Consider the following 12,421-nt stretch of genomic DNA (forward strand, 5'->3'; position numbering starts at 1 on the left):
GCTTCTCATATCTTCTCATATACATGTCCCTTATATTCAACCTGAAAACCCTAATTGTTCTTTAAAGCAACCTCTGCACAATGTAGCCTCCTTGTCATCCGCAGTTCACAGTCCAGCCATCCAACCAGGTTTTCCTGAACCAAAGCTGAAGTATACTTTTCACCATCTCTCAGTGTCTCATGCTCTCCCAGATTCCACTTACTGTATGTCTAGTTATTCATGGACTCACAACATTTTGGGGCACATGGATCTTGTAAGCCCCACTTGCTTTCCAAGCAGATGCAGCTAGAGCAGACAGGAGACACAGCCCTAGTTAAACTGGCACTTGACAAAGGGGTGGGATTTTCCCCACAGCTCTTGGTCATTTTCAGCTGGTGGACATGTCAGCAGGCATGCCAGCAGGTCTTCCACTAGCTAAATGTAGAGGATTCTCCTGATTCAGCCTTATTCCCCTACTGACCTGCAGCACTCTGGGCAGGGGATCTACACAATTGGTTTTCTCTCTTGACCTCCATTTTGTGACTCTCCTTGGAAGAAAAAATTCCCCAAAATTGATTGCCTTCCTGATGTGGGTTAATTGGGGCACTTCAGGAGGGCTTTTAGTTTAGTTTAAATGTGGAATGACACCAATCATGTGACTGTTCTGAGATGGGATTCTGTTTTTTTAGAATGCCGTAAATAGCTAAATCTTGAATTCTAAGAATAAAGGAGTTGGATGCTGGATCATCAGAAGATTAACAAATGTTATTAATAATTTAATCTTTCTGTCCAGGAAATTTCCTGTTTTTACTGCTCACTTTCCCTGTTGAAAGAGCAGAAACTGTATGGATCACATGCAACTAGCAGAGTCCTCTATCACTACCAAGCAGTGTGTGTGTAGTAAACATCAAATTTTGCAGCCCAGTCCATCTGTGAATCAGGCCCTCATTCTTGTTTTTGTACTGGCTGCATGCGTAACATCCACAAGTCCTTTTTTAAACCCTGGTTGGATTGATCCCCATGTTCAACTTTAATTACGGGTTAACAAAACAAGTTGCTTCACTCACATAAAACTCTGTACGCAAACAATATTATGGATTGATAGCCTGCTTTGTATAAAACGCTAAAACCACAAAGTCTATCACAAATGAATCAATCAGGGTACATGGTACAAAGCCAATTATTGAGAAATGCCTTATTTCTACTGCTTCCAGTTACAATACCAGTTTTTCACCTCAGTTGTCCATTATGTTGGTAACCAGTTTACTTGGGTGGGACTTCCAGTATGTGGGCAGATCAGTTACTTCGTAGTGGTACAATACTGTGATTCATTATTCTGTCTTTCAAATTGTCTGACATCCACAGGAAGAGATGATTTCTGGCCGAATTCTCTTCTTGCAGTATGTGATACAGACCTTAGAAGATGACTTCCAAAAGATGATCAGGACTGGTGTTCTGCACAGATCCATTGCCAAGGCAGTGCTTTCCTGTGACAAGTGCTTCGGAAATGTCAAGTAATTTGCATTTTCATTCACTGAGCAGAATTCTGGGGCTTTGGGGAAATCTCTGTTTCCAAATATTCTCTACTGCTTGAATGTATTGCAACAGCAAACTTGCCCAAGCTTTAGCTAAAGCAATGGGGCTGGAAGGTGGGGAGATGAAGCAAATAGCAGGTAGGGTACTTCATCCTCTCTCTTTATGGCTTCTTCTGCTTCTCTTTTTCTTGTTGTATTCATAGCAGACTGCTTTTTTCCAAGGTATGATTTGCTTGCGCGCAATGGGCTATGGAATTTAGGATGAGGGCTGCAAGTTCCTTACTGCCCACCTTAGAACCCTATAAAAATATTGTGAAATATTGGACAAAACCTCAACTATATGTGTGAATGGGACTTCCGGGGAAGAAATGACAAAGACAACTGTGGCAGAGTGAAGAGCCAGTGTGTAGACAAACTGCTCATAATTCCTCTCTAGATAAGGAGAGGACTTGAGATCACCCACAAGTGCTTCAGACAGTTGCTTCTCATGCAGGGATTGCAAGCTCTAAACCTCATGGGTTAGAGCTCAGGGTAATTACTTCTGGAAACTGCTTGTTAATTATTTTTAGCTTTTACAGTGCCAGATGAATTTCCTTCAAACCTTAGCAAAAAAAAGTTTTAAATATAATTTTAAGGACATTTTAAAAAGTTTCTGAAACAAACAGAAAAAGAGTGGTTAAAACTATGGTTTTTAGAAATCAGATTTTAGATTTTACAGACTAAGAGTCCAGATAACTTTAAAATAAGATTTTGAAATTAATTATAAAGAATATTTCCTGTAAGAAAATGCTTTTGTTTTAGATTCTTAAAAAAACAAGAATTTAAAATTTGGACACTAGATAAAATTAAAGGAATGAAAGATTATAATTTAAAGAGAACATTAAATCATGACAATACAGAACAAAGCAAAATACTTGAACATTGGACATAGTGAAGTATATTTTTGAACAACTGATCCAAACATTAATTTTAATTGTGTCTATTTCTATAGATAGACTTTGTTTAAAAGATGACATGGGAAAGGAACAAGTTCCACCAAACAAAATTGATTTGAAAGTAGATTTAAAATGTCAGGCTACAAGAATGACATAAAAAAGATGCCACACTGGGCATACAAAAAAGGACCAGCTGATGTCTTAATAATTAAAAGGGTTATACCAATAATAAACCAAGAGAATGAACTGGATAATTTTCCTATATTGGATTTATAAAAGAGGTTTGTTTAAGCTTTGAAGAATTCAGTGAAATAGGACAAAGAAAATGTGAAAAGAAATCAAGTTTGAGGACATTATTTGAAGGGACTAAAGATCAAGATCTTTAGAAGTAAGGAAGAAATATAAAGGTAAAGGTTTCCCCACACATGCGTGCTAGTCGTTTCCGACTCTAGGGGCCGGTGCTCATCTCTGTTTCAAAGCCAAAGAGCCAGCGTTTGTCTGAGGACATCTCCATGGTCATGTGGCCGGCATGACTAGATGCCAAAGGCGCATGGAACGCTGTTACCTTCCCACTCCTTATTTTTCTATTTGCATTTTTACGTGCTTTCGAACTGCTAGGTTGGCAGAAGCTGGGACGAGTAACAGGCACTCACTCTGCTACGTGGCACTCGGGATTCGACCCGCCAAACTGCCAACCTTCTGATTGACAAGCTCAGCGTCCTAACCCACTGAGCCACCGCGTCCCTCTAAGGAAGAAATATAAAGTCAGTCTATTTGATCAAGGTTAAAATAGATGTTATCTCTGGAAATCCTTACTGGACTTCTGCTGACAACAGGACTAAAATGACAAGGCTTTATGGATTTGTTTATAGATAAGAAATGGAATATGAGAAGAAGAGCTAATTTGTTGTTTTTTAAGAGGTGATTAGTTATTAAAATTATTTATACTTGTAAGGGGGAAATCGCTTTTCATTTACTTTACTATATTCTTATTTTTTTCTTCCTTTTCTATTTTTTCTGCATCCTTATTTTTATTTTTAAATTTTATATTGGTTTTTATTCTTGTGAATTGTAATCTTTAATGTAATTACTATTTTAAAAAATGTACGAGCAATATCTGAGACTATATATTACATGTGTGCATCTCTAATTCTTATTTCTGTTCAGGGAAGTGATTGAATGGCTAATAGCTGTGGTCACTGGGTCCAGAATTTCTCAGCACAAAAAGTACCTGCAAGAAACCAGAACTATATCGATAGGCAAATCCAGAGGTCAGAGCTGTAACTCCACACCAGAAGTGTCCTTAAATGAGACCATGGAGAAAGAGGAAACCTCCATACAATTTCAGATTCAAAAGTAACCAGATTCAAAAGTTTGCTTTCTTTGAAGTTCACATTACAGTGTTTTTCTCTTTGAAATTCCTAATCTTAAATGAAACAGTATCTGTTGTTTTATATGAGTAAATAAATCTTTCCAAACTTGGCCTAAACACACTCAGAAAGTGTTAATTGTATGGAATACACTTGGTTGACTGCTTAAAATAGTTCTCTACCTTTATCTATCCATCTGTCTGTTTGTCTGTATTATCTAATCTGTCTCTATCTATCTATCTATCTATCTATCTATCTATCTATCTATCTATCTATCTATCTAATCCTTCTTATCTATATCATCTATCTCTATCATTCATCTCTACCCATCTCACAAATGTTACTCTGGGTGGCTCATAATTCAAAAACAACAGAAACAACAAAACATAAACACAATAGCATATAACTATTCTAAAAACCTTGTTTAAAAACTAGTAAAACATTAATGGTTGATGAATATAAATCATATGTTCATTTAATATAGTGATTGCCAAGGCTCACTGCTACTGCTGGATCTCCAGGCATGATGGCACAGCTAAGTCATCAGGCCCTTCTCTTCCTAGGTCCCATCAAATGATATTTCCTAGTAGACAAGACCTGTAACATGCCTTCTTTGATGGATCTGATGGGATAGTAGATGTAACCAGGGCAAGGCAGTCCCTCAAATTTCCCTGTCTCATTCCACGTAGAGTTTTATAGGTCATTACCAGCATCTTGAATTGTACCTGGAAACCAATGAAGCACATGGAGCAAAGATGTGAGAAGTGCTGTTCAAATGTGCACAGAACTGCCCATATATTTGGCACCAGCTACAGCTTCCAAAAGCACAAGGACAGCCCCAAGTATAGCATGTTACAGCAATCCATATGCTGTATATACTGTATGTGCTACTGTGGCAATTAAGAGTGTATTTTATCAATATTTTGGAGAAGTGAACAGTATAAACCTCTCATCTGGTTTCAGCCAGTGCCATAGTTCCATAGTCTTTCCCTCCTGTTATGAGTGGTGCAAAATATAACAGAAGTATTAGTAGACTGCTGTTCATCTCAAGAGCAAATTGTTTGGTTCTCCTTTCATTTGTTCACTATCTCAAGGCTGCATGAGTTTCATTAAATTGCAGATTCTAAATAGTATTGTTCTATGTAATTTAAAAGCCAAGTACGTGTTCTGTGTCTTCTGAAATGACTATGATCTGAAGGTTGTGATGAATATCTTAGCCTATGGTTTCATACTTCCACTAAATGGTGGAGGTCAGTTTAGTAACATTTTGTTTCTGTGGTTTAGGGAAGCGGCACTTCTACAAAGGATGCTTTCAATAGCAGTTGAAGTGGACAAATCTCCAAGTTGCAATGCCAGTAAAATTGCAGATATGGTTTTTTCTTCTCTGTTGAATATACCCAAGCGGGGCCAAAGGTAAGAGATAAATAAACTATTGAATTCACTCTTCCTCAGAACTGACTTTTTCTGTATTGATTGTGCAACTCCACAATGAGTTGTTCTCACTCCTAGCTCAGTCAGTCATTTCTGAGCAAAGAGCAAGTGTTGAAGCTATGCTTTTTCTAAAAGTTGAAAATTAAAGGTCTACCACAGGTTTGGAGAGCCATGCTAAATTACTTTTCTGAATACAGAAAGAACATAAATTTCATGCCTTTAACTACATGTTCCCAGGTGTATGCATTTGTATGATGCAAGTATAGGATTTCTTGGAAACCTGTGGATCTCCAGATGTGGCTAAACTAACATCCAGTATCTCTATCATTATCAGCAATAAAGGTTACTAAGAACTATTGTACAGCCATGTGTCTAAGTCCCTAGATCAGGGGTGTCAAACTCAATTTCATTGAGGGCCGCATCAGCATTGCGGTTGCCCTCAGGGGGGCAGGTGGGTATGGTCTGGGTGGGCGTGGCCTACTGGGTGGGCGTGGCTAGAGTGCATATGGCCTACTGGGTGGGCATGGCCAGCTCTACATCGTTCGCATCAAGGGTGCCTATGGGGGCCTGGGCAGGAGTGGGACAGATCTGAGGGTCTCTGGCAGAAGGAAGGTCTCTGGGCAAGGCAGTGGGGGCCGTTCCCTCACTGTTTCCAGGATAGCTTCACAGGCCACATGAAACCACTTTGTGGGCTGGATCCGGCCCCCGGGCCTTGTGTTTGACATGTCTGCCCTAGATTCACACCCCTGCCCAGAAAAAAAAATAATTTCACAGTACACAGTGGCTGGTCTGCTAAGTATACAGCAGAATCATAGCTGAGCTTGTAAAAGTCTATAAAAAGGGGCCAGGGGAAATAAAAGTCACTGATCATTTCATTAATTGTAAATTCTAAATATTTTCTCAACTGACTACCAGAAATACCTTTGAATTTCTCTCGCCCACCTTGGGGAAAAGAGATCCATGGAAGATAAAGGGAGAGACTATTGACCAGCATTATCTCCGTGGATCATGTCTAATCACTGATGTTTTTTCCATGAATTTATTAATGCGTCGTTAGTAATCTACTATATTTTGTGGCAATGAATTTCGTAATTACATTTTATGCAAAAAGTGCATCCTTTAATCTGACCTGAATTTGTTGCAATTCAGATAGTGAATGATGGCAAAAATCTAAGAGTGTATGACTGGAAAAAAAAACCTTCCAGCAATCCAGCCCTTGCTTTGTTTTATATACTTCTGTAACATCTCCCTGTAATTTAGAAAATATATTCTGGTAACCAAAAATTATCAGATTACTAATCTATTTGCCAGCACTTACTCGGTTCCCTCACTCAGTCACTCATAATATAAAGGATCTATACCGGTCTTTTGTAGTCTGGTGCCTACTAGAGGGTTTGACTGTAAATTCCACTATGCTTGGGTGTACTTCAGCACACCTAAAGGAGGGCCAGGCTTGCTTCACTCCCATGGTAATAAGGAACAATTTGGTTAAATTTAATTTTAAAACACTTAGAGAAAAATATAGTTGATATATGGCTGTGTTCTAAATAAAGGCATCTTTAAGATCCTTTAATCTACTTAAATTAGCTCAACATAAAATGGAAGATACTACATTGGAAATGTTTGGTGTACTTAATTAAAGGCAACGTGCTAAAACATTCAGGCTTAAATTCTCCAGTTAATGTCTAATTCTATAACTGAAGCAATTTTTGCTAATAGTATCTTTGTCACAGGCCTAATATGTTGGAAAGAGTTCTAGTGAGCTAGTTTTAGGACTGAATCTAAGTTGTAAAATTTGCTAGTTGTAGTGTAAAAACCTAAATTACATAGTAGCAGATTTCAGTTTCATCCCCAGGTCACTTAGTAAAAATGTCATTGAATAATCTTATGGCTACAGTTTTAGTATTTAAAAATCAGCCATTATTACGTTTTGACAGTACAGCATATCACAATAACTTGTCTTCTACCTATGAGTCATAAGAATGCCTGTTTATCAAACTGAGATCAAGCAGATAAGCTGAGGATGTAATCTACCCCAACCTTGACTGAACATTTCCAAGGTATCACAAAGTAAACATCTGCAGCAGAATAACATGTTTTGAATTTTATGCCTGCAATAATTGAAGTTTGTAAGAGATAAGTGTTCAAACCTTTTAGGCAAGCTTCAATGGTCATAGAAAGAGCTTTAAATTTTCTCTAGTTCAGAGAATTGAGACCATCTGTGCTGCTGTTATATCTTTCTCTGAACAAGTTTCATTTCATCCAATGATGCAGACTCTGAGAAGACACTTTCATTTAATGTCTTTTTTTCATTATGTTGTGCCTTTGGTTTAGACATGACCCTCTTTAAAATTACTGCTCCCAAACCAATGCAGAACATAAAACCTCAATCATTGCAATGTATCACCTTACAGGGACATGTTCCTGAGCACCATGGATTGTCACCTTCTACGATGCAAAGTGCTGGAGCTTATTTTCCAACATAGCTGCTCTATACCAACCAAACAGCCTTTGTCTTTGTCAAAAATATTGTATTTTTTGAACCACGTTTCCTTGCTGCTAACATATCAGGTAATTCAGTGCTTGCTTCCTTCATTTATATTAACAGAAATGAAACCTGGAACATTGCATGCATCCCTACAGTGTTTATGCATTGTTTTAATCTGTTGTTATTCAAAGTTCTTTAAAGCAGGGCTTTTCAATCTTTTCACCCATTGTACCACTTTTAGGATATGACAACATCCGAGTACCACCAGTCGCTTAGCAAGGTATCAAAAACTCGATCACCAAAAAAAACAAATGGAAAAAAGTGATAAAGTACAGGTAGTCCCTAACTTACAACAGTTCGCTTAGTGACTGTTTGAAGTTACAGTGGCACTGAAAAAAGTGCCCCCCAAGCCACAGCCGAGCAAGACACCTGCCTGGCCACCCGGCGGCGCTCTTCCTCCTGTCTGAGGTTTTCATTGTTGTGAGCATTTCTGTTGAGGATTGGCAGTGGGGGTGGGTTGGGTTGGTTTTTATCCCCCCCCCCCACTCTGCTGGGTGGTTGCAGCAGGTTTTGGTCACCTCTTTGAGCTATCTGGTCTGGACTGAGGGGTTTTAATGTTTTTCAATTGTGATTTTTATTTTATTTTATTTGGGGGGGGGGAGCTAGACTTAATTTAATTTAATTTAAATTTTATATTGTATTGTTTTTAAATTTTGCCTTGTAAACCGCCCTGAGTCCTTCGGGAGTAGGGCAGTATATAAACCGAATTAATAAATAAATAAATAAATAATATGAATCAGTTGCCAAGCATCTGAATGTAAATCACAAGACCCTGGAGATGCTGCAACATTCCAGCTGATTGGCGTTTCTTCTGGGCTCAGCAGAAGTGCCAGGATCAGCGCCAAGCTCCGGAGCCTGGCGCTGATCCTGGCACTTCCGCTGAGCCCTGACAGCCCTGCAGCTCCAGCCATCTCTCGCTCAGGCTTGTGCAGTGCTGCAACCAGTTCAGCTCATTCCCCTCCCCCGCTACCACTTTTGTAGGATGTTTGTGTACCACCTGCCAGGTGCCAATGTACCACAGGTGGTACCCGTACCACTGGTTGAAAAGCCCTGCTTTAAAGTATAGTATTTCAAAGCCCTTTTAAAATATCAGTATGCAGCATTTGTAAAATTCTGAATAAAAATCCTGTTCACAGGACAGTGAAAAATCATGGCAGAGATGGGATGAGATGCTTCATCAACTGAATTTATTGTTGCTGAGTTACCGTACTATAGTTCTAGGTAAGCAGCTTGGCTCATAAACTTCTCTGTATAACTCTCTGATTAGGAGTCAGTACTGTCAGCTATAGAACAACCTATTAGGACATCTTGCACGGGTTTGCAGGAATACTCAAAATACTGTAAGCTGAAATAGCTATTTCAGATATTACAAGCTTGGAAGAAAACATGCCATACTCAAAATGTCGTCCCTAGCTTTGGATAAAACTAAAGTGTTTCATTTCAGGCAACTTTGAGTTCCAATGTTTTGCAATTCACTTATTTGTTTGTTCATGGAGTTTGAGAGTGGCATGAGCCAATAATGTCTGCATTTTTTTATGTGCTACAATTGATTGGAGTTAATCTAATCTTATCTAATCTAATCTATTGTATCTATCATCTATCTGTCTGTATGTATGACTCTACCTACCTACTTACCTACCTACCTATCTTCATGGTAGTCCGTCTCAAACAAATGACCCCGGATAGCGAATAATCATAAAATCATTTTAAACCAATTCAAAACACAATGCAAAACTAAATAGAAATCAATAAAATTATAATATGCACATATAAAGATAACCAGGAAACAGGCCCCTTCATACACTCAGGCTCCCAGGCCAGGGCACATAACCAGTTCTTCAAGGGCCAACAGAATCGGGGCCACCCTAATGTATAAAGGGAGAATGTTCCAGAGGGCAAGTGGTATGGCAGAAAAGTACACCTTGTAGGCCCCACCAGCAGACATTTCTTGACTGATGGGATTCAGAGCATGACCATCCGGATTGTATTGGACAGGTAGAAACACTGGAAGATGGTCCCTTGGGTAACCTGTTAACTATTGCAGTTCACAAAGTAGTGATCTTGCCTGCGTTTTGTTGTTCAGTTGCCAAATCGTGTCAAGACCTTTGCGACTCCATGGACCACAGCACACCAGGCCCACCTGCCCTTTGTCTCCCAATGTCCACCAAACTCATGTTCATTTCAATGATGACACTATCTAACCATCTCATCCTCCAGTGTCCCCTTCTCCTTTTGCTTTCAATCTTTCCCAACATCAGGGACTTATCCAGTGATGTGTCAGATAGTTCATACCATTTACTACCTGTACAATTACACGCTGCACCAGTTGAAGCCTCTGGAGGCTCTTCAAAGGCAGCTTCATATAGAGTGAATTGCAGCAATCTAGACGGCATGAGTGACACTAAGCAGAACCCTCAGGTCCAGGAATGAGCAACCAGTGCCTAAACCAAAGGTGTGCAAAAGCCCTCTTAGCCATGGCTGCCACTTTATCCACTGAAGATTTCTCACTGTGACCTGAACAGGGTCACTGAATGACTATCTGTAGATGTAATAAGAGCAGAGAAATGATTACTTTTTGCCATCCTTAAGGCCACAAGATAGCTGCTCTAGTTCATGCTGTCATCTCACTCCTTCATCATTTGCAGCAGTACTCTAGGCATCTCTTTGCCCTCTTCACTTTTCTTAGTTCATCTATAAGTCCATGGAGAATTCTGATATTCATAGGTGTAGAGCTGCCACTTGGGCATAATCTAGTTCCACAGCCGTTCTCTCATTCCAACAGCAAGCAAAGCTTCGGCTGGACCATGTAGCAGATCTTCCAGAACCCCAAACACCCTCTGGAACCCAATCAGGTCTATCAGTCATCTGGGGTGGGCCAGTCTAATAGGTGCAGCCTTCTTGCTGAGTGGAGTGGAGCCAGTCAACTGGACATTCATCAGGGAGTGATCTGACCATGATGGAAGAAATTAGGTCAAAAGTAGGGTTAAATATTTGTTTGAGATTAAAAACTATTCAGGACAAAAATGACTTGCTTGGTAGGTTTGTTTCAGTTTTAAAAGTATTTGCTTTTGGGAAGTTCAAAGGTATCCATTTGTTCAGTATTTCTCTTTAAGGCAGCAAGCCAACTGCAAAAGTAAACAATCCATTGCATACTTTTCTTTGCAATTGAGCCGGAGTCTGCCAAAGGCAAAAGCTGTCAAATCTTGCAGCAACACTAAAGGTTTGTGCATTATATACAAGCATGTGTTTTGGGAAGAAGCCTCAACCCAGTAATCCTTTCACAGTTATGTTATTTTTACTAGATGAACTTACTGCTGGTATTTGACTGCTCTTTAGGCACACACTGACTGCAAAGAGCAACTGTTGCTTTTTATTATTGCAATTTTAAAATAATGTTTTTAAAAATTAAATTATTCCATTGGCCAAGCAAGGAATAATTTTGAGTTGTCATTGCTTCTATGAATTCAGTGTTTCTAGTGGAGTTTTGGACCAAACTCAGTATAATACTATTTTTATGTGTGCAACCTTACATAACTTGTTAATACAAAAAAGGAACAGTTATGTAGGTGAAAATATTTTTTATTTAATTCACACAATTATAGCTGGAAGCCTATCTCTGATGAGATGCAATTCTCAGAATTGCTCTATTTTAGCATTTTTTTGAACTTATTTTTTTCACACGTTAATTTCAGTTAACATTCCTGTGACAGCTACAAGACAATTACAGCCTAAAATATCAATCTGATGGTAAAACAAACTGTAACAATTGCTTCTACCCCTTTTTATAGAGCACTTAAGAAACTCAGTGTACGAACGTATTAATTTAATTATCAAAGCTGCTAAACCCAAACTACAGTCAAATGATTATATCGAAAGAAGTGATATAAAGCGCAGCATTCACAGCATCCGGAAAAAGCTCTGCCAGATTCTGGGACAGCCAATTCCCTCCCCCATCAAAGAAAAGATTGAACTACTCCAGGTATTGCTTTTCACTGCTATGGATATCTAACTCTTGGAGGACTATTGGATGCTAACAGATGGACCTCTTCCAAGTGTAATATGTTTTTTTTTTAAAAAAAATTACAAACTAACTCTTCTTTCTCTGATTGCAATAAATTGCACTGTATTCTCAGTCACTGGATAAGTCAAGAATCTGTCAAGTTTATTCTAAATTTCTGTTAATACCAGTTTGTCTAGTTTTGTTTCTATTTATGTTTTATACACCTTTTATAATAAATTTTACTAGGTGAAAAGTGGAATGAGTTTGGTCATTTTTTTAAGATTACAGGTTATTGGAGATTAGATAGATATACAAGACTATGCTTATACAGATGTCAGTCCCCTGAGAACAAGTCATGCTCCCAGATAAACCTTAGTAGTAGATAATACATGCAAGGCTGAGAGGTTGTACTATCACAGTTAATTCTCAAGTTAACATAGTACTTGGGACCAGAATTTCTGTTGCTAAGCAACGTGCTCATAAAGTGTGATGTCATGTGACTGCAATTGCAGAACTGCCCATTGCCATCATTAAGTGAGGATCACGGGTCACTAAGCAAGTTCCAGGCAATTGTAAGCAGGCCAGTAGGCAGATAAAGGGACTGTTCCCAGGCAGAGGAGGGT

At 38.9% G+C, this 12,421-nt stretch overlaps 1 protein-coding gene across 3 annotated transcripts in view; it reads left to right on the forward strand.

Moving 5' to 3' along the window:
• Window positions 1-12,051, forward strand: part of SIMC1 (SUMO interacting motifs containing 1) — a 38,344-nt gene extending 26,293 nt beyond the window's left edge. For 2 of the 3 annotated variants that reach the window (XM_081319545.1, XM_081319544.1), the window contains exons 5-10: window positions 1,345-1,493; window positions 3,617-3,805; window positions 5,104-5,232; window positions 7,665-7,821; window positions 8,935-9,019; window positions 11,587-12,051. In XM_081319545.1, coding sequence (XP_081175671.1) covers window positions 1,345-1,493; window positions 3,617-3,805; window positions 5,104-5,232; window positions 7,665-7,821; window positions 8,935-9,019; window positions 11,587-11,807 — 930 coding nt within the window. In that variant the 3' untranslated portion in view covers window positions 11,808-12,051. Of the gene's footprint in view, window positions 1-1,344; window positions 1,494-3,616; window positions 3,806-5,103; window positions 5,233-7,664; window positions 7,822-8,934; window positions 9,020-10,911; window positions 11,019-11,586 lie in introns of all 3 variants that reach the window. The other variant, XR_014025337.1, reaches the window with a different exon arrangement.
• The last annotated feature ends 370 nt before the right edge of the window (window positions 12,052-12,421 follow it).

This window comes from Vipera berus (genome assembly GCF_964194415.1).
Source record: "Vipera berus genome assembly, chromosome: 2".
Taxonomy (NCBI): domain Eukaryota; kingdom Metazoa; phylum Chordata; class Lepidosauria; order Squamata; family Viperidae; genus Vipera; species Vipera berus.